At 37.2% G+C, this 23,459-nt stretch overlaps 1 protein-coding gene across 9 annotated transcripts in view; it reads left to right on the top strand.

Moving 5' to 3' along the window:
* Positions 1-22,558, top strand: part of LOC131693080 (potassium voltage-gated channel subfamily H member 6) — a 457,523-nt gene extending 434,965 nt beyond the window's left edge. For all 9 annotated transcript variants that reach the window (XM_058980601.1, XM_058980599.1, XM_058980603.1 and 6 more), the window contains 4 exons: positions 20,352-20,652; positions 20,708-21,067; positions 21,219-21,330; positions 21,395-22,558. In XM_058980601.1, the coding sequence (XP_058836584.1) occupies positions 20,352-20,652; positions 20,708-21,067; positions 21,219-21,330; positions 21,395-21,433 (812 nt within the window). In that variant the 3' untranslated portion in view covers positions 21,434-22,558. The remainder of the gene's footprint in view (positions 1-20,351; positions 20,653-20,707; positions 21,068-21,218; positions 21,331-21,394) is intronic.
* Positions 22,559-23,459: the final 901 nt, after the last annotated feature.

The following is a 23,459-nucleotide window of genomic DNA, read 5'->3' as shown; positions in this document are numbered from 1 at the left end:
TTTTCAATCGATATTTTAGGATCGATGTTTGACAACAACGATTTTTTCAACTAACTTAAAGGATCGATCTGGTAAAATCGATTTTAATTCAACCTGCTCCCTTCTATTGAGGACTAAAAAGATTGTGGTGTGAAGTAATGGCCGCTTGATGAACGAAAGTTTTCGTAAATTTTACATATTTAGTTTAAATTACATGAATGTTATTGTTGAAAACGGCATTATTTTTCGGGAATGAAACGAAATGTTTCGTGTATTTTAATAAACGTTTATGTATATTACAAACGATTTCGTTTGTCGCATTCGATGTTTTAGGATGAATGTTTGACAGCACCAATTTTTTATTAATTAAAAAGATCGATCTGGCAAATTCGATTCTATTTCAACCTGCTCATCATTACTAAGTACTAGAAAGATTGTGGTGTGAAAAAATGGACGCTCGATGAACAAAAGTTTTAGTAACTTTTACTTATCTAGTGTACATGGCACGAATGTTATCGTTGATAACGACATTATTTTTCGTGAATGAAACGAAATCATTCGTTTATTTCAATAAATGTTTGTGTATATTACGAACGACTTCGTTGGTCGCACGAATTCATTTCGATCATCTTAGAAAAGTTTTCGCATTTATTATCTTGTTATATTTTCATTCGATCTTTTGGGATCGATGTTTGACAACACCAATTTTTCTAGTTAAAAAAACAGATCTGGCAAAATCGATTTTATTGTGATATAAAGAAATGGTCGCTTGATGAACGAAAGTATTCGTGAATTTTACTAATTTAGTGTACATTACACGAATGTTGTCGTTGAAAACGATATTAACTTTCGTGAATGAAACGGAATGTTTTGTTTATTTTAATAAACGTCTATGTATATTACGAACAATCCCGTTGGTCGCACGAATTCATTTCGTTCATCTAAGAGAAGTTTTCGTATTTAATAGCATATTCTTTTGACATTGCTCCGGCAGAGAAAAACTCAAAATTATTCATACAAAACCATCGATTTGCGATAGCTCAACTGAATCCGTACTGCTCCAGATTCTGGATCAACTAGAAGCGGAAGAGGTTTAAAAAATCTTCCTGAAACCGGCGGACACGGATACGGCTACTAAATAGTCAGACCGAGACCGTCGTGATCATCAACAATCGTATGACGTATGACGTATAGCAACAATGACTCCATATTGAAGCTCTGTTGACGTTGACGGTTCGACGAATGGTGCTCGTAAATATTATAAAGATATTCGTATATAGCAGCGAACAATTCGTTTGCCGAACGAAGCTGTTTCGTAATCTGCCAACGAAAGTCGTTTCGTGGTTTTCACGAAAAACTCGTAATAACAAATAAATGTGTTTCAAGAGAACTACGAACGATTCATTATATGTACGAATAATTCGTATATTTTATGAAAATTATCTGTACGAAACTAATGCATAGCGATTTACGAATATATTCTATCAGGGTGGCATTAGAACACTAGGCGCACGACCAGACAACATGTTTAATGTTGCGATAACCGTCACCACAAGCGTTCCCCCCGACCCCAATACTCCGAAAATGCGCATTCATCGTACCATGATTGGACATGACCTGATATATCACCCAAAAGAATTCACGACCTTCATCCATCCCCTTTAATCAAGGTTTGCTAATACCTTTCGTATTCCTAAACTTCTATTGCCCCACGTAATTTGATAAATTTTCAAGCGTCCTCTGACATCTTGTCAGATGCTGAAAAATTCGCTGAAGTTATACGATCTTTCATAAATATCTCCTTCTAATGCCTAAGTGTCCGCCTTCTCATTACCCGGAATGAAGCAATGTGAATGCACTCAAACTAATATTTGTATCTGGTAATCTGGTACGATTTCTCGTTTCGCCTGAATCAAGCCAGTCAAAACGTTGTACGCTTCCAACGAAGGAATTTCTTGTTTTGATTCGATTTTTTCGGATACAGTGGACGCGTAACTATTTGAATCAATGAGCACACTAAATGTAGTGATGTCGAGTACAATGATAAATCTAACGCGCTAGGCCGAGCTGGTGTTCGTGTCATTTCCATCGTAGTCAAAATGGTCATATTGAAATTGCCACGAATATCGTACATTAAGACAGATCGCTTACACTAGTTTACAAGAAAAATGAAGCTTCAAGAAAAAGTATTTTTAGACTAATTTTGGGTCGCTGAACACGAAAACAATATTCATTTTTTTGTTCAAAGAAGCGATATTGTGATTTTCTCAAAAAACTCGTTTTTGAGCACTTTTTGTAGTTTTAAGTCAATATTTCTTGTCAAAATCATTCAATTAATTTAGTCAATATGCAGGTTGAAAGATGCTGAGATGCCCTTTCCAAAAACATATAATATGTGTCGATCATATGTAGAATTTTTAGTGCTAAAAGCGACCAAAGTTTAAAAAAAGTACATTTTTGACCATTTTTAAAAGTTACTCATTTTTAAATGATTTTTTTTACTGAAAAACAAATTTTTTTCGGACCTTTTCGAATCTAAGATGACAAATAATATGTTTACGTTAATTTTAAGCACAATATCACTAACATCGGATGGAAAATGTTGATGCTATGGCACATTGAGCGAAATGGAAATTTTATGATTTTAGCGGACCCTGCCCTGGTGCGGCAGTTTAGAGGGTGTGGCACTGGTCTCATAGGCTAGTCGTCAAATATTCCAGTCTCTATCGAAAAGGAGTCGCAGTGGGATCGTAGCACTAGCCACGTAATATTCTGTGAACTGAGAATCTGCTGCCTTTTGAAGCAGAAGGCTAAAATTCCTTTAATTCGTAAAATATGTACTCACCACAGACAAAACAAAACTTTTCCAACAATATTTCCACATTTTAAAAAGAGCACTTAGTTGTACAATAAAATATCCAAAACCATTCAAATGCCGCAGGATGGACGGATGCAAGCTCGAGAAGACAGTACCCAACACAAACAATAACTATCGAGTATAGAAGATTATTTCAGCCGAAAGTACGTTTGTGCGAAAAATAAAAAATTACAATTTTCACTCAGTGCTTCATACCATCTACATTTTTCATCCGACTTTTGTGACCATTGGATTGAAATTTATGCAAAAAGATTGTTTATCTCATTAGATTCTAAAAGAATTTTCTTCTGTCCTTGATTTATTATAAAAAAATTACTAGAAATATGCAAAAAAAAAATTTCAAAAAAAGGTCGAACATTAGACTTTTTTTTTTACTTTGGTCGATTGTAATCATAATAAATGTACATTTCTCGATCAACATACGATTACGGCTTAAAAGCCAACTGTCAAAATTCTCTTTGAAAGGAAATTCCGGGCAAACCGTTACTGGCTAAACGCAGTTCATAGTAGTTAATGCAAGAGAAAACTTTTTTCTTTTGTTTACTATAAACATCTGTGATTGGCGGGTAACAGTTTGTCTGAAATTTCGCTTCAAAGAGAATTTTGACAGTTGGCTTTTAAGCCGTAATCATATGTTTGTCGAGATTTGATCTACGCATATTATACATTTTCGGAAAGGGCACATCAATACCTTTCGAACTGTTTCGATCGGATCCTATTTGAACAAGATAAATAACTAAAATAGTGCCCAAAACACCTTTTTCAAAGAAATCTTGAAAATGCTTCTTTGAAAAAATGGACTTGGTTTTCGTATTCAGCGATCCAAAATTAACTCAAGAAGCACCTTTCTTCTTAGCTTAACGCGATTACATTAAAATTAAAATTTGTCACATTAGATTCTGAAAATATGAAAAATTATTTTTCAGTAATAAAAAATAGAGCAAAAACAAAAAGCGGAAGCAAAAGAAAAACGTTTTTTTTTAAACTCGAACTTCTTTGAAAGAGAAATAGAGTATTATTTTCGTATTCAGCCACCCAAAATTATTCTAGAAAACGCTTTTTCTCGTAACTTCATTTTTCTTGTAAACTAGTGTACTCTTATTTAAGACCAAAAGAGATATGTTAAAAACAGAGCAATTTTCACTCGGTGCCAAATAACATCACCAGTTTTTGTCGGATTTTCGTGATCTTAGGCTTAAAATTCACGAGAGAAGTTTACCTGTCACACTAGATTTTAAAAGATTTTTTTGCTGATTTATTTTTTATGAAAAATCAACCAAAAATTAGTAATTTTACCAAACACTACTTTTTTGACTTTGGTTGCTAAACCCTAAATTCTTGATATTTTATCCTAACATGTTATACATTTTTAAAATGGGCACATCAATAACTTTCGTTTGTGTTAATCGGAAGATTTGTTCCCAAAAACTGCAAAAAGTGCTCAAAAACACCTTTTTTAAAAAATCACAAAAACGGTTCTTTGAAAAAGAAAATGGATATGATTTTCGTGCTCAGCGACCCAAAATTGACTTAGAAAACACATTTTTTCTTAACTTGCAATTAACCCAAAATTTGTAAACTAGTGTTATCATCGTGAAGACAAGCCCATGGCATACCGTGGAAGTTGAAGTCACCTAGAACCAGCTGAAGTGCGATGAGCATGGAAACAATATCAATAAGTCTTTGCCTTCGGTTTTGTAACAGCACCCATCAAGGGACACTTTCAGGTGTTTACAAGGAAGCTCAGGAGAGGAAATGATTGTCCTCTTTCGAAAATATATAGGCACATTACAAGATGTTCCCTCAATGGGATTGTCAGAATCTCGCTCTTTAGTGAACGTAGAAACTAGTCATGGCCGGTGGCGTACCCCTCTTTAGCATTGCTTCTCGGAGTGGACCTCAAAAGAATGCATCAACGTTTTCCCGTCTAATTTATATGTGTAATATGTCGACAGTTCGTGCGGAATCTCTCCACAGATGAAAAAAATTTCACGATTCTCTCCACATTTTTCGCCCGTGTCTACAATGGGTAACTATATAACCCTATTGCTTGCAACGTCGCACAGTGGGACGGAATCAAAAAAAGCCGGACTTTGCAATTGCGTCGAAACTATTGATTATGGCACTTGGATGTCTTCGGAAAGGTTTCTTTATTTTTTAAGTATTTTCGTTGCTTAGAATACTCGGTTATATTAATACCTTGTTCATCCAATGACGAAGAAGATAATTGGCAGGACACTGATGACTTATGAGCATGTTAATAACAAAAAATTAACTTCGAATGTCGGAATATATGGAATGAACTATAATATTTCAAATGTTTATTAATTTCGCATAATAGTTTATTTTTCATGCTTCATAATACAAAAAAATTATTGAAACGCTAGTCTATTTTATATTTTTTTTGATTTATATATGTATCAATAGGGTATTTCTTGCTGAACAACAAAAAAATAAATTTAGCTGCCATTACCTGCTACTCTACAAACCATAGCCCCTTAAAGTTTGCTCAAAAAAACAGGCATACATCCTAAAACTGAAGAGATAGCGAGTTGGTCTATTCCGCAAAAAGGTGTATTTTGAAAGCATCTAACTTTCTAGAACATTGAAAAACTGTGAAAAATCAAATAAAAAAGTTACAATGAAAAAACGCTTTTTAAGGGGGTATTCCGATACGCACTTCAATTTCACCCAATAACTTTTTTCGCTTAACAGATAGCCATTTCGCTACTTCAACAAAGTTTCATAAAATCATTTCGTCTACAAACTTTCCATACATGACTAACAATTTTGTCAATAACTTGCAAAGTTTTTTTTTATCTGCGTATATACCCCCTTAAAAAAATTTGTTCAACATTATATTAAACTACTTAAAAAATAGAGAAACCTTTCCGAAGACATCAAAGTGCCATAACCAATGGCTTCGTCGCAAATATCAATGTCCGGCTTTTTTTTGATTCCGTCCCACTGTGCGTCGGTAGTTCATGCACAAAAAGGCGATCAGCTAGACGAGCCCTGTTCAAATGAACAAAGTTTGGACAGATCTGGCGAAATGCTCGAAATGAGGCCAATGGAAAATAAGTTGTTTTCTTATACTCCTCGATTGCTACTTAACGTAATTACTTGCATACTAGAACTTTTACTGACTAAAGCGAGGGGTTCTCGAAGGACCGAATCCCATATTTCGCACTTAGAGCCCCTCTCGGAGACTACATCATCAATCTCCAATCCCCGGGAGGGTACGTATACAAATACGTACTTCAAGATAATTTTAGCAAGCGCGCACACTTCGACAACCAAACATAAATATGTGCAGTGAACACCTACTTCAAATAAAGCTTTCTAGACACCCTAAATAATCATATTATTATAAAGTTTTTACCAAAATTATGAAGACACATCAGCAAATAAACTTTTTTTTATTTTGATTATAGAGGTTTTAACCTTAAGGCCTCTTCGGGTTAGAAAAATCTCTTATGAAAAATTTCTAACCCTATGTGCGGGGTCGGGACTCGAACCCAGGTGCGCTGCGTACAAGGCAATCGATTTACCATCTACGCTACACCCACCCCATAGCAAATTAACTTATATGGTTGATGCTAATTTCTATACAAAAGTGTACGCGGTTAAAATAAAGTACCTGTTACGGAGTATTATACTACCCAATCCGACAAACGGCTATCAAATTTGTAGGAGCTGTTCAAGCCGTAATGATAAGTCAAGTCATAAGTTATAACACTAAGAACTGACATACAAGTAAAGTTTATAATGTGTGTAAGAAATAAAACTGTCGTTTTTAAATGTCACTGACAAGTAGCAACTTGCCACTAGCCGGCGCCACGATCGGCCAGCAAACGCTATACAGGCATTGCGGACAAACTTGGATACAATGGTGATTCATGCATGCGAACCTGTATGCGATGATGGTTTGCAACGTATTTTCATTCAAATGTTTACACAGGTTTTTCAGAAAAGTTGTATGTCTGTTCTCTGTGGTTATAATAACTGCCTGTATGTCTGTTCTCTGTGGTTATAATAACTGCCAAAACAAGGACCACAATATGCAATCAGGTCGAAACGATATTTTCATACAAGCTTGTATACAAAGATGCGGAGTATCACCCTAGCTTCCAACTCACCGAGAAAACATTAACAATGATTACATTGACGTGAAAGATAGATAATCAGCGTTGTCAGAGCTACGGATTTGATGTTTTTGGCGGATCTACGGAGATAAAATGTACGGAAATTCAATTTTAAAGTAGATTATTTCTAAAGTTTTACCCTTAAAAGCGCACACTGATTTTTTTTCAAATTTTGTGAAAATTGTCTCATAGCTTCAATACGTTACTGTGATAATTTTGAGATGATTTTTTTTAAACAACATTGTGCATTTAAGGGTTAAATATGGGAGCTTCGTTTCAAAACTTTTGACTAGAATTTTACCTGATTTTTTAACGTGAATATACTCTGTTGTACAGAATGAAAACATTAGATTTTTGCGCTATCTGATTGCAAATATGTACAAAATTTTTGTAACTACTTCTACAATTACTGAAAATAACGGAAACAATAGATTTTGCGAAAGCAGTTATTATCTGCGCCATGATTAATTCGTACAATTCGATTAAAAACGAGTCAGACTTGTTTTCGTTCGTAACTCCACCTTTTTGACGATGGAAGTAAACTATTTTTGTTGGATGACCGGTCCGAAGCCAAAACCTAAACTGAACCAAGTACAAAACCTGTGATCATATGCGAGTGCGGCATCATTCGTGTGTTACACTCGTGGTGTCGAGAAAGGGTCACTATGCCGAGAGGTTCGATGCCGGAGCATCCGTCTACCTGGCAGCAGTGGATGGAGCTGGCAGTAAACGCTGCCCATGATAGCATGTAGACCAGGATCATACCCCGTCATCTGTAGCAGGCTATTCTATAAGACGAAGAACTGAACAAATCGCGCTCCGGCCGCCGGCATGTCAATTTAGTCCATTGGGCAAAACATTCTTATCAACTTCGTCCGGTTTCGCTTAGAGTTCAGTGCAGCAGCCCAGGCCGGAACGCCATACCTCAGTATTACGGATGAGACACCCGCCAAGAGACGTCCCATGCTGCATCTTACTCCTCCGTGATCCGGCATGATCCTTGCCAATGCGTTAGTTGTCCTCGCAGCCTTCTCATATACATAGTCGACATGGCTGTTGTAATTTAATAGATTGTCGATCATCACACCCAGGTGCTTCAGCGAACGTATCGAGGGGATAGATTGTTTCCCGACGCTGATCACGACACACTGCCATCACCAACTTTACCTCCTCAAGGGCTCGCCGGTTATCGTCAGAACAACTACATCTACAAAGCCAACGATCTCGACTGCCCTGTGCAGTTCCAGTGTTAACACTCCGTTGTACAATATATTCCAGAGGGCCGAGTATGGAGCGCTGTGGTACTCTCACCGTGACCCTAATCGACCTCTACCCCATGTCCGTTTCTTAGACCAGTATTCGGTTCTGGAAGTAACTTTTCACAACCTTGCACAGATAGTCCCGTACTCTTCCGACGACTCTGCCAGTACCGTTATTACGATATCGTCCGCGAATGAGACAATCTCTACACCCCTAGGCAGCTTAAGCGTCAGCACGCCGTCATACATCCCGTTCCAAAGCGTTGGACCCAGGATAGAGCATTGTGAGACTCCTGCCGTAATTCTAATCGTTTTTTGTCCCCCGTCCCCGGTTCTGGAAATAACTCCTTAAAATTCTACATAACTAGCTAGGGACCCTCATTTTGTGCAGTGATTGCACAATGGATTTCCAGCTTGAGCTATTGGATGCGTTTTTGACGATCCTGGCGGGCTTACCTGGTTTAGGCAGTAGTACTAACTTCTGTATCGTCAATTGGTCAGTGCGCTAGGCGTATCTTCTGGCTCTAACGTAGCTTGCGCGGAAGGCTCTGAGCTCCTCACTCCTCCAGTACGCTAGACGCCGTGTGTTCCATGGTTCTAGTTTTCTTGGCATTACAGCGTGGTGTCGCATGCTAGCGTTTCTGTTAACTCATCCGCGTTCATGTCAGAGGAGTCGTTCGCTGCCTGAAGTGCTTCCACAAAGAGATCGTTGTCAAATGACTTCACCTTCCACTTCCACTCGTGAGCTCCTCTGTATTGACGTTTGGTATCGTTGACCAAAACTATACCGGATTGCCAGGTGGTCACTCTGCATGTAGTTTTGCAAACTCTCCAGTTCACGTTTGCCACTAACAACGGTCTACACAAGGTAACGTAGATGATGGATTCCCATACTTTTCAGCTGAAAGTTGTAGTTGTGTCCTCATTGTATAGCATAATATCCACCCGATCAGAACATCATAACAGAAAGCTATCAAATGTATATCTCACGTGGATATTTATTACTCTCTGTGTTATCTTTATGATATACCGATCAGGAATGCAAGAAAACTTATATCAAGATTATATCTTCTGGTGCTATCATTGAATTAATAATATGATATTTATGTACGCATACAACGATGATGTTACAGTAAGTTATATATTCTTTTACAATTATTTTTGAACACTAACGGTTACACAAATGACAGTCTATTTGCTTATACACTGAAGTCTCTTTTTATGAGTCGTAATTCAACTTTTTAAAGCGAATTTTCGAAGGATTTGATTTTTGATTTGCGTTTTCCACATGGATTTTCAAAATTCCGCGTATTTAGTATAGTAGTTTTAGATGCAAGTGGTCGGAGAACGTGTCAGTAATGTGTTTGATTAACTTACTTGGTTGCAGTTGGATTAAAAGATGACGGGTTTTTTGAACACTCCAAACCTATCCAGCTTGTGGGTTTCTAGTTTGTGCGTTTTTTAAATTTTTAAACTATCGTGACTTTTTTATTTAATCCTCCGCATAAAAAGTGTTTGAGTTTACTTGAGTCTTATATCTTTTCATTCCCCGTAAGATGAGTTTGATATTTAATGGTTGCACTAACAAGTAATTTGAATGCGTTTTAGATAATCCTGTAAATATCTAAAAACTTCAATGCAAATTTTTTGTTAATTTCCTCCTTAAAATTTAATCAAAGTTGGAAGAAAATGTGTAACAGAAAAAAAACATTAAATATTCCAGAATTCGTCCCATCGAAGAAGCATCAACTTTTTCTCGAATTTTCTCATATATCTGTTACATTTGCAGTTGATAGATATAACTTCTGTGGAAGATTTGCATTTCTAGCAATTTATTAGGTGCGAGATAATTATACTGGTTTGTTTAGTCTTCCCCATATCAAAAATTCTAATAACAAATCCCCAAAAGAGACTTATTTTGAAACCTCAAAACTCATTTGTTGCTTTGAATCTATGCGGAATCCTAAATAAGATTTGTCGTATTCTCCGTAAAGTAATGTACGTAAAATATCCGCTCAATGTTACCATGTCGCATCGACATTATTTCTAAAAACCATGTAAAACACGTTAACGTACAAGAGAAGCGCCAAAGCGCACTATTTAGAATCTAAAAATAGCCCCTCTTTCCTAATCTGAAAAGATATTATAAAGCTATTCAGTCTATCATCATATAGGCAGCTGTATTAGTGAGCAAAACTGAATAAAAACAAAGCGTATGACACCAGGAAAACAAGCAGCACTTAGGCTTGGGCAAAGTTCAATGTGTGCGTTCTGGAAACGTCTTATACATCTATAATCGTTTTGCCCTTGACGGATGCGTGGAATATTATGCTAACATTAAACATCAGTCGAAAACAACGTCGTTGGTTCATACAGGAAATTTTCACATCAAACTCGGAATACCCAGGTTCAAAGCGGCAATATCGACAAATAATAATCTGCGTGTCATATATTCACTATAAAAATATCAGCCAGCAAGTATGCAATCATTTGGCAATGCTATAAAAGCTTTTGCTGCATGAAGCTTTTTGCTCCCAAGCAAAAAGCGCCCTAATGTATGCTTTATTTTTCTCGTATTCTATTTTTAGACGTGCACGCTAAAATCTTTGATATTATACAATAAGTAATACCCTATGTTGGGTTTAATTATGCTATCTCAAGTTGTTATGATCGTGTTATATTGCTATCAACGTTTGTTATAAATGTGATATTCGTAGAGAATTTTTTGTTAGAATTTTTGTTATTTTAACACCTAACGGTTTCTACTTTATAACAAAATTTGATAGGATTTTTTTCGTAACAAAATATCAGCATGAGTTATAATTGTGTTATTTTCTTCTGATCGGGCAGCTTGGCTAGAACAACAGGTTATACCCTCTTGCGTTGATATGCCTGCTTCACCAACTCACTGCCCAAGCATTGAAATCTGATCCGATGATTACCGGTCTTCGTCCGGCCAGCTTTTCAGTAAGGGACCATGCATAAATGATATAGCATTTTGGGAGAAAATTTGGTATACCCCCCTAGGTATACCAAACTTTTGACAAGTGTGGCGTCAAACTAACATTTCGATTCAAGTTTCAATTCATTTTGAGCAAAAACAATGAAATGTTTTCTACAATGAACAATACAATACAACAATGAAATGTTTTCTACAACATCTACACGTGTTCGAAAGGACCAAGCAGGAACGGCAACCAACAAGGTGGCAAAATTTGCGCAAGGAAACTGTACAGAAAGTGGAAGAAGATGTCGAAACTCGATACACAATCCTTGTTTGGCAAGCGATTCGCGCATGATGCAAATTTTAATTTTGACATTAAAAATGTCTTACTCCACTATCTGGGGCTAGGTGTCATTCTAAAATCTAAACTATCTCCCATGTAACGAAACTATGTAAGGTTTGCACGCTTATAACTCCGATATTACTAGATGGATTTTAATCATTCATACACCAACCGATTCAGAAACACCCAACTTAAATATTGGTAATAATTTAATATCTCCCCAATAAAAGTAGACTTTTGGAAATTGGTAAAATTAAAAAGTTCGCAAAAAACGCGAAAAATACCATTCGTGAGGCAGATTTCTCAGACACAGCCGTCAAAAGAGGGCAGCTTAGTTTCTCAATGAAACACGAAAAGTCATAAATAGAAGCAACGCATGTCCGTTTAAATCAGTTGTTGCTCTTATCCCACACGAGCAACGTCGTCTCCGGGCGATGCAATAAGCGCTATCGATTTTCGGTAACGTTGGCATTTGCACACACTCGCACCTAAGTGACTAAACCATATACGGTTAGTTTATAAATAGAGGTGACGCGTACCCGTTTGAATCAGTTTTTGTTCTTATGTCGAACGGGTAAGATCATGGCTGCAGCGTCTGGGCACTACAATAAGCGGTAGACGTTATGCATTTTCGGCAGCGGTGGCCGTGTGCGGATTTGTCGGGTACCAGCATGGTGTCACAGAATGATTTGCAAAGTGGGTGGACGGGGTGGTTTGGATTTAATTCAATACGGTGTGTGCTGCTTAAGAGTGTTGCGTTTGAAAAAAATATATTTCAAGCATGATTTTTGAAAACAGCGAAACTCGCACTTGACCCAAACAGAGAAAACGGCGATGACATTTTCGAAGTTTTGTTTTAAATGTTATTTAAAAACCATACCGATTTTTACACCAATTATTCATCCAAAATGCTCACCAAAGACGCCTTTCCATTGAATGGAACGAACATTCGCGATCAAGACATTTAAAAGAGCGGATTGAAGAAAAATTAAAGTTACGATGTTATTAGTATCACGCTCACAGTTTCGTCGTTTTACTTTCGTTGGTTTGGTATCTTTGTTGCACTTACGTTATTTCAGTTTCGTCAATTGTGGTGACTAATCTTATCATTTTTTAATCAATTCTATGACTGAACTGTTCCGCCGAGGCAGTATGCCAATGAGGACAACCAACATTTGTAGTTTGTCACTTTTGAGCAGTGTGTTGAAGACAAATAAAGGTTACGTTATTCTGAGCATCATTCTTACACTTTCGACACTTTTCAATTGGTCGATTTTAGTGTCTCATTTTTGCTCGCATTGTCACAAGTATTTAGATTTGATCTACTGTAGGATAGATATAGATAATCAAAAATAAAAATGTGCGGAAAGTGCATTAGTGGTGCTTAGAATAACATTACTTGCATTCTTTTTCTCTAAAATATTGGCTAGAATTAAGGAACTGCGTGCTCTTGTTCCCCTTATAGAAACATTACCTATATTGAGCATTTTAGTAGAAAGATTGTAGTATATTTTAATGATTTAGTTACAAAAACCGATTAAATTAAAATAACGTAAGTGTTACAGCAGTACCAAACCTAACGTAACTAACATGACGAAACTGTATTTATGCAATGTTGACGTGTCAGTTGTTTGTTCGTCATTATTTCGATTGCGCATTTTTCAGCTGCATTACCGAATAATGAAACTAATGTTTGTCAGCATGTACATTAAGATGCGTAGAATGCGGGGGAGTGATAATCTGAGTTTGTTTACATTTGTTAGTTACGGTGTTTTCAAAAATCATGCTTGATTTATTTTTATGCATGCGTGTGCGTTGTAACTTGTTAACCCTCAAAAAGGCAACCGGGTCTCAGAGGCCCGGCATGTTACAATTTTTTAGTTACAAAAAAATGTGTATGTAGTATAAGCTTGGGATTGGAAATTTTTATAAGTAGCTTTGAAATCTATAACAAAAATAAAGAATTGTGAAATTTTCATCTATGGAGTAATGGGCAGCAATGTTTGAATTTTTTACTTGCACAAAAAGGCAAGCCGGGCCTGGCAGGCCCGGTGTGCATGCAATATTTATTAGGAATACCACGGGTTTTATACATTAATATTTATATGAAAAAAACATTTTGATGAGTTCATCTTCATATTAGCAGGGATTTTTTTCATGTTTTGATTGATTTTATCTTTTTACCTTTTCTTATAAGAAAAAAATCTTGAAAGTTTGAGCGAATTCTATACATTTCTTGTAAAAATAGCATACGACAATGACGTGTGTCATATTTTTTTGGGTAAATACTTTTATTTCACCCACTGTGGTCTACTTGACAATTATTTGGATGCAACATAACCTAACTCTGTCGTTATTGTCTATTTTTTGTCTATTCTCTGTGTTATAGTTGTCGTAATTATTCAAATTGTAGGATCTAAAAGCAACAAAATATTTAAACGGCTATAAGATGATATGCCCATGTTTTCAATCGTCTCAAAGAATCTGAAATAATGGAAGAAATTCGAGCAAATTCAACAGCAGACGATTCCGAAACTGATTTGCAAAGCGAGGAAGAAGATGTGAATGATATTGCTTCCGACAATGAATCTGATGCAGACTCGGAAGAGAAATCTGAATATGTACTCCGGTTATGCATCAAAAGAAATTAATAGCAACCCAGAAGCATTTATTGGTCGTGTTCAAACGAAATAGAGCTCAGAACCAATCGACAGTCAACGTGATCTTCCGAGTACTCACCTTTTGGAAAAAATTTGATCTTTTTGCATCCATCGCCTTATACGCTGAAATCGGGATTTGCTTATTGTTTGTACTCATCATCCTGTAATTCCGGAACCGGAAGTCGGATCAATTAGTAATTCAACAGCAGCCAATGGGAATGCTGTACCTTTCATTTGAAACCAAGTTTGTAAAAATCGGTAAAGAATTCGCTGAGAAATAGGTATGACATTATCTTAGGAACATGGTAAGTTCCCCCAAGGCATCAAGAACCGCCATAGCTGGCCAATGTGGTCGAAGTGCCTTCGGTGGGTCATTAATGATCTAGACATGCAAAGCCAAGTAATGTTGCACATATTTTAATATATATTGCATCATTTGGACATAATGGTAGTATCAGTTTCTATGGAAATTTGCTGTGTGATTGTACTCTTCAACACGTAACTCCAGAACCGAAAGTCGGATCAATAATAAAATTAATAGCGATCGATGGGAAGGCTGTACCTTTCATTTGAGACAAAATTTGTACAGATCGGTGCAGCCACCTCTGAGAAAAATCGGTGAGATTGTTTGCCACATACATACATCCATACATACAAACACACATACACACACATACAGATATTTTACGATCTCGACGAATTGAGTCGAATGGTATAAGAGATTTGGCCCTGCGGGTCTCGGTTAAAAAGTCGAAATTTCGACCGATTGCATAACCTTTCTATATGAGAACGGCAAAAAGGAGCTTGAATTTAGACGGGCCTGAGAGGCCCGGCTTGCCCTTTAATGTTAGGATTTTAGCTTGCCGTCACAAGGGTTAATCCATGTTTACGGCGCTTTGTAGCTGCGTAGGGTAAAGAGCCAATTGGTTTTCATGTTTCATATTTCGGTTATATGTTTTTTATCAGTAAGGCATCTGACAACGTGCTTCTGTAGTTATTGCACTGTTCAGCAGCGTAGTATTTTATATAGGAGAGTACACTCAGGTTTTTTACGCGGATTTTGAAATTTACGCGGTTTTCATTTACACGGCCTGTATCCCCTACGTGAAAAATCTGAGTGTAATTGCATCGGAAACAATCACATTCCCAGCAGAACTTTTTGTTTTCTAATTTCAAACACTTTTGTTTCGTACTGCACACAACGGAAAATTTTAAAACAGAACTTACCGTCCCAGCAGCAGTTGAAGCGGGTGTTCTTTTTCGATTCAAATTCAAGCCATGTCTTAAGCGTTACTGGACTTAAAATTGTTTTCCCAGTTTAACCAGTCAGAATATCTGTCCTACCCTATGTATTTAAAACACAGTTCTAATTGCGTTTTAAGGTATACAACAAATACGGTTGGGTATACTAATTTAAATTTTAAAATAAATCTGTTTTAAATTATGAAACAAACTGCTGTACTGAAGATATAATTATGTCAGTCATATTACCACATAAAACACCTATATAACATAAAACGCTGCAGAATTGGTTTAATAATACAATGTTTACACTACAGAGTTATAACACGTTTCAATAATTAGCAACAAGAAAAATGTCACCAAGATAGCATAAAAACCCGTTTTAACTGGTAGTGCGAACGTTGCATAACAATGTAATTTATCAAATAATTTCATTTTTCCACCACTAATCGATCAAGAAATACTTACACTTAAGATTGTTTACTCAAGTTCATTAGTACATTATTGAAAATTTAAATGGAAAATGAAATTTCATATTTTATGGAGAATCTGTATATTTCCGTTGGCGGGCGTGGGTTTCCTCATCACAGCTCTCAATATGGAACTTTTCTTTTGAATATATTTTCTGGACAGACCAGCCTATTTTTACTAGATGGATCAGCCAAATAATGCCAATCACCTAGTGAGATACTTGCTTAATTAATAGATTACCGTTAAAAGACCTTCAATAAATTATGTTTTAATGGGGAGGGTATATAGCAAATTGTAACATATGAAAACAGGCGAGTGAACAAGAACGTGTGTCGATATGTGTGATAGATAAAAAAGCTATATTTTTAATGTCACCGTGGTCGTGTTCTGTACACAACCCTTTAATTTTTTTTTCATAACATCAGGCATCCTGAATGAACACATCTACATGAAAACCTCTAAAAATTACTTCTGGATTTCTTGAGGTCTCGCGATACTTTCGCGGTCAGATTAGGCATTTTCCACTATGCCATCATAGTCTGGCACAGAACCAATTATGTTATTTTTGTACGACACTACGCCTTATCAAAAATATATTAGGCCGTCAAAATCAGGAATCAGAATATACTGGCTCAAATGGAACGTATCCCGTAGGTAGTCGAGGATTTATGCCTCCCGGCAGCGTGCATTCGATGTGCTTCCTATTTCGACTGTTTTACATGAATGGTATTGAAATGCTTTTTTTTAACTAAAATTTTTATTCATTTATGTTTAGGCTAAAATTTTCTATAATATTGCATTTGCTTTTCGTCTTTGATGAGATTCGTTGGCAGATGGTTGCATTTCCGTTTGTGGCTGATTATGAATGAACTGCTAATAGTTGCGGTAGTGAATTATTGAAATGAACTGTGTTGCTTATATTAATAGGTTCGAGTAATTTCGATGCTTCGCTGTTTATTTGTTTACGTAACAATGAAGGTGTTAAACATTTCGAAACGTGAAAAGGCTCATTATTGGTATTATTTATTTTTATTTTCTACAGTCTTTTTCTGCACTGAGTGCCTATCACCGACACCAGAGAGGCGACTCTACCATCAAAACATTGATTCTTTACAAAATATTTAAAAAGTCTAAATTAACTATTACTCTGGTTCAGATTTATTTTGCCCGACTAACCCTTCGTTTCAAGGTAGTGAAGATGAATTCACCAAATATTGCTGATTTCATTCACAAAGCAATAAAAGTGAAATAGAAAGATATTTTGCTGCAATTTTACCAAATCACTTCACTGTTAGTATTGCTTATCACCAGCTGCACCAAGGTATGGCAGATTTATTCTAACGAGTTCTCCGGTGTTGTTGTTACTCCTGCAGTGACCCTTAACTGTTGGCTAGGGAGGTGAGTTTTGCCCTTTTGTTGCAACCTCTGGTGATGAATACCCGACACCACATAGTGCTTCCCATGTGATGTCGCAGCCCTGCCTCCTTTGCGTTCGTTTTCCTGTTAGTTGTGGAGGAGAGCAATGCTCGTTCGACTTATCCTCCACAGCGAGAGTAGCTGGTGCTTTTGTATTCTTGGCACTTAGTCGGGGAATACTACACCAGATTAAACCAACCAAACCGTTCTCAAGCGTGAAAAATTTATAGCTTTTCTTTAATGGTGTAATAAAAAGCGATTAAAGTGCTCTTAAATGCCGAGCAATCACTTTGATTCCAATTTCTGTCTAAAAATTTACCACTCCCAAAGTCAGTAAAAATCTCCCGGTCAAAGCCTCTCCAGAGGTGGCAACTCTAATCATAGGTGTCGCATGACTAATTTTGGTTTTCCCGCAAATCGTTAATCGTAATATAGGCAGCTGTAGTAATGAGTAAAACTGTATGAAAACAAAGCGTATGACACAAGGAAAACGAACAGCCCTTAGGCTTTGGCAAAGTTCACTGTGTACGTTCTGGAAACGTCTTCTGCATCTATAACCGACGACGGCTGCGTGTAATATTATGCTAACATTAACCGTTGTGTGTCCGACGCGGTACCCGGGTACCTTTGTAAGTTTCAATTAATTAAATTCCTATGTTTTATCCATAGCTGGAAATTGAAACTTTGTGACATCTTAGAACTTCACTAAGTCAAGCTTTTGGGTTAATAATATTGTTGATATAGTAAGGGTGGGAGTGAGGAGGGGCTCCTGAATTTTTTTACTACGTAACAGGCCGACGTGGGTACCCGGGTACCCACAAAACTAAAATGCCCGTAACTAAGGTAATATCCAACCGATTTCGATACTTTTGACCGTTTTGGATTCAGAAACTCACCCACTTTTGGACTTGGTAAAAATGCATCGGGTTACTTCATTCGGTTCCCGGGAATCCGGGTTTCCGGAAGCAGGTTCCGGTGCTGGGGTACTATTTACGAACTTCAATGGAATACTAGCAATATGGGTATCAAAATTCTTGGAATTGCATCAGTAGGCTGTATCTCGTGGTTTTGGAACCATTTGGTGATTTGACCCCGGAACGGACATTCCGGAGCAGGTTCCCGTGGGGCCGTGAGTAGCCATTCCATTCCAATTCCATTTTTCAAATTGCCATAGGGTCCCGTAACAAAAGAAAACAGATTTCCGATACAATTTGAAGAGTTTTGATACTCATGTACTAGCAATCATTATTAAAATTTACAAATCATATCCTAGTACTGGAACATTCCTCCGGAAAATCCGGATTACCAAAAACCAGATCCATTATTCCGGTTCTATTGTACAGAATCGAAAAGTAGACGAGTTTCTGAATCCAAAATATCTAAAAGTGTCCAAATCGGTTAAAGGAAGCCATAGTTATGAGCATTTCAATTTGTGGGTACCCGGGTACCCTCGTTGGCCTGTTAAAGGTGTTTTTTTTGTTGGACACATAACTGTTAATCATCAGTCGAAAACAACGTCGTTGGTTCGTGCAGGAAAATTCCGCATCAAACTCAGGAATACCCAGGTTCAAAGCGCTATGACGATAAATAACAATCAGCGTGTGTCATACATTCACATGTATGCGCAATCATTTGATAAAACTATGAAAAGCTTTTGCTACATGAAACTTTCTGCTTCCAAGCGCAAAGCGCCTTAATGTATGCTATATTTTTCTATTCTATTCTTTTTTTAGCCCTGCACGCTAAATTCGTTGATACTATACAATAGGTAATGCAAGCTATACTGACCGTGAAAGAAGCTAACAAAATTTGTTATAATGTTGACGGGAGCCTATCACAGGTTGTCACATTTTTTATATATACTAGAAGTATTTCTGTTATGTTTTCTGTTATGTGACCAACTAATGAGACCAGAGTTATAACACAACTTGTTATCATAACAAAGCCACACAGTCTGTAATAATTTTGTTATTCCGTTCTGATCGGGTTGCTAATATCTTTTATATATCTATCAAAGTCATCTTCCGTTTTTCGACGGTACCTGGACAGTTACAGTGCGTGATGGAAAGCTAAACTTTTTTCTCCATATATTTTGATTCCTACAGTATTTTTATTACTTTCACATGATTGAATGACTTAACATAAATTTGAAAAATAAATCTCAAGGTGGCGTAGATGGCTCCCTTATGATAGGAATCATTTTTTTTATCATCTCATTCTGCAGCAGATTATACCTGTTCAATGATAGGGGCTCCTGAGCTCAGTTGTACCCAGGGGCCCCGAGAGGTCTTAAGACGGCCTGTTCCGAAGGAAGACGTGACCATAGATTTTTCACCTCATAGGGTAGTAAACTAGTGTCCTGGAGCCCCTGATGCTTGGGTTGTGTAACGAATAATCATGGAAGTGTTTACAGGAGAAGAATATCGAGCTAAACTCGACAAGACATTTGTTTGTTTTTTGTTTTTAATTTTCAATATTTTGGATTGTGAGAGGCTTTCGAGCTGATTTCCCAGGGTGAGGTAACTAATGCAACGTTAGGTGAGAAAAACATGGTACAATTTAATTGAAATATTTTTTTATGTTTCGATGTCATGGTACAACGTCGCCAGAAAATAGTTATGTAAACTGTAATATGCGAACTATTTCGAAGTGTTTGTAGTCTAAGAAGTCAAATTTCTAACGAGGGTAAGAACTTGATGATATCTGTTCAAACTAGAACTTTGTAAGTAGAAATGTGCCATCTTATCTGCCTCGTTTCGTTCTAATATTCGTTGTGTGAAAAATTGCGACAAAAATATTAATGTTAGCCGTTCCAGTGTATTCTGTGTTGAAATTCGGTAAGAAATGATCCCACCTGCTGAATGTTATTGCACAAAATCTAAATATAGTTGAGACCTCTGCCCAACGTTTTAGCACTTGCTTTGCATTCGCTGTTAGTCATATTTCTGAGCTGGCTTCTCGTGTTTAACTTTTTTACCTTAAAAACTGATTCAACCGATCCCGTCTCCTTTCAGGATCTCCTAACGAAAGTCCCAAAAGTTCGCACAAGCACAGTCCGCCCAGTGATCACCTGTCGCCGAAGGTAGCACTGGATACCGTCACTCTCAGTGCCATCAGCAATCGGGCCTGCATGTGTGGGACCAAAGAACTGCCGGTAGGCCGTCCCGATACCGTCTGCACAAGTTGTACAGTTGATCTGAACATCAAGTACAGCCAGGATAGGGATATGCATCATCACACGGCTCCGCCTTCGAATGGCAGTCGCCAATATCAGAGGGTCGTCGGTGAGCCCCTGCGGCATCAGGATAATCTAGGGTAGGTTCGGCTTGACTCGGAACTCAGTTTTCAATACTGTTATCTTCTCTTCTAGATCCGTTCCGAATCAATTATCTGATTTAACGATAAGGCTAGACAGTTTAGAAGGTAGCTTGAAGAAAGATATCAGAACGATCCTGGACATACTGCACCAGCAGCAGCAGATGCAGTTGCAGTTCCATCAGCAGCAACTGCAACACCAACAGCAGCAGCTGCAGCAGTCCGGCAAGACTGGAATGTCATCGTATCAACCGTCCGAGAGTGACTTCTCCTTCGACATGTGCGTCGGCGTCGGTGTTAGCGGTGCCGGAGAACAGGCCAGTAGTATGGCCAAGCAGCAGCAAGCGCAACAACGAACCAACGTGCAGCGGTCCGTCTCGCAGCCCGAGTGCGCCAACGAGAAAAGCCTTTTCAAGTAAGAAATTATTGTTCAAAATCGTCTAGTGAAGTCGGTTTAACATACTCGAATATTGGACCCGTGGACTTCTCAGTCAGTTTTCTTTTAGACCGATTTACTGTTGAAATTTATGAGTCATTCTCACGATTGTTCGATTGTTTACTTGCAGGTGCTCAAAATTTTCCTCATTTAATCAACCAATGGACGATGCCCCGGAAAGTCACAATTGGAACATTTTCGCACCAATCGCCAAGCTCGAATCGCTGGACGAAATTGATCAGGTAGTTATATTGGATCGCAAATTCAGTGTTCTAACCTAAAACCATGATTCATTTTGCATTTCAGGATAGTAAACACTCCACCAGTCAAGAGAAGCCACAATAACGAATGGATAAGGGTTAGCCGTTCAGTAGGGAAGGATAGCAGCTGTCTCATTCTTAGCATAGCAAGGAAACAAACTACTGTAGCTCGTTTAGTCATGTTATGTAAATACTGCTTGGTAATCATTTCGGAACTTCACGACTTTATCGATTGATCTTAAAGCTAAAGGAAGCTACGAGCCAGCAACTGTACATTTTTCATATAAATACTGAACATACTTTATATACGGAATATCAGCAAGTTTTTACGAGGTGCAAAAAGGATAAGCAAATATAAAAATAAGTCAAGAATTAGCCGAAAAAACAAAACACGCATAGTTGAGACGCAGTGATTGTAGAGAACGAAAAAGAGACAAAATAACTTCATCTTAATTTTAACCATTATCGTTATTATTGGTTGTGCTTTGTGCGAGCCAAAAGTTTATTGTTAAGAAGAAGAAAAAAAAACTTTACCTTGAATAAGTGATTTAATTCGAAGATGAGTTTGTCATTTTCTTAGACACAATTTTTCGCTTCTCCTCTAGGGTGCATTCGATTTAGTAATTTCTGCTCGAAGCAAACGAGTGACAAATTTAAAGTGTAAAACAAGTAAATTAATTGGTTCGAACAAAGTTGGACAGTATTATTATTGTTCAAGTTTATTTTAACTGTAAAATTAGGTAAATCGTTAGCGACTGCATTACAAAAGTTTATTTGTTCTGGGACAGTTATACAGTGATAAAACAGACAAGCAGACACACTTACACATACACACAAACACGAACGTCAAAAGTCGAACAACTACACTACGGGAAGATATCGAAATAATGTTCTTACAGAAACAAATACACACACACATACGAAACTTTCTCACTTACTTGTTCACGTCCACTTCGATAAACATACACTTACACTCACATTTTATCGCATTTACAAACACAACAACAATAACAAAAAAAGTCGCGATCAAGATCGCTTCTTAGAGGGTCATGTTTATTTTCATTCGTCCTTTATCGATCGTTAAGAGCATGTTATGTTTCACTGTAACAAGCAGAGTAAAAAATCACACAAAACAGAAAGCATTGAAAGAACTGAGAAAAATAAACTTTATAGAAAATGTACGAAAAATATACGTTACGAGAAAAGAAAACAGGATTTTTTATTATTCTTGCGAGAAATAATATCTGCTGAGATGGTTTTTATTCGGACAGATATCCAAATTTTCACTAACTCACCCATATAGAAGATAACCATACGTGTAGAGTCTGGCAACACAGCCGACAGCGGACGTGAGATTGTGGGTGATTTAGCAACACATCGGATGTGAGAAAAAGGAAGATAACCGAGCGAAGACGATACTTACAGGTGGAATAAAACCAGCGCTGTAATAAACTGAAAGTATTGAGGAGTTTATTATTAATAATCCGAACAAAACTTAGATACCATAATACGTCAATTTTTTCTGGATCAGATAAGTGACGAAATTTTTGGAGTTTTCAAATAAGATGACAATAATATGTCGATCCAATTTAACTGAGGCCTTAATCTCACCGTCACCTCACATAGTGACCAAACTTCCCTGATTAGGCGGAACAGCTTAGAAATTACAGAACTTGTACAATATGACCAAAGATCCCGGAAAGTATCCCGTATTTTCCAGTATAATTTTGCACAGAAAATCTGATCTCCGAACTATGCGGGTAGTAAATGAAATCAATTTATTTTGATTCTGACGGTACCTGTATCAATTACTAGTAAGTATCAAAAATAAGTTGAATCTACTTTTCTAGCTATACGCACACATGTAAAGCTACCGATATGTAGTCGCCTGCATTTGACGTGTTCATCTGTCAAAAAATTAAGAACTGTTTGCTAGTTTTACTATATTGTATTCGAAATGTCGAAATTCGAAATTCTAAAGTAAACTAAAATGCTAATCGTGATTCACATGGTTACGTGTGAAGGTTGTCACGATTCGGGGAAGAGTAAGAAAACTAGGAGCAGCTTACCCAAATTTGGACCAAAAGGTAGTCAAACTCATCAATTGAAAT

The sequence above is a fragment of the Topomyia yanbarensis genome, chromosome 3 (genome assembly GCF_030247195.1).
Source record: "Topomyia yanbarensis strain Yona2022 chromosome 3, ASM3024719v1, whole genome shotgun sequence".
NCBI lineage: Eukaryota > Metazoa > Arthropoda > Insecta > Diptera > Culicidae > Topomyia > Topomyia yanbarensis.
This window is presented reverse-complemented; position numbering and strand designations above follow the sequence as displayed.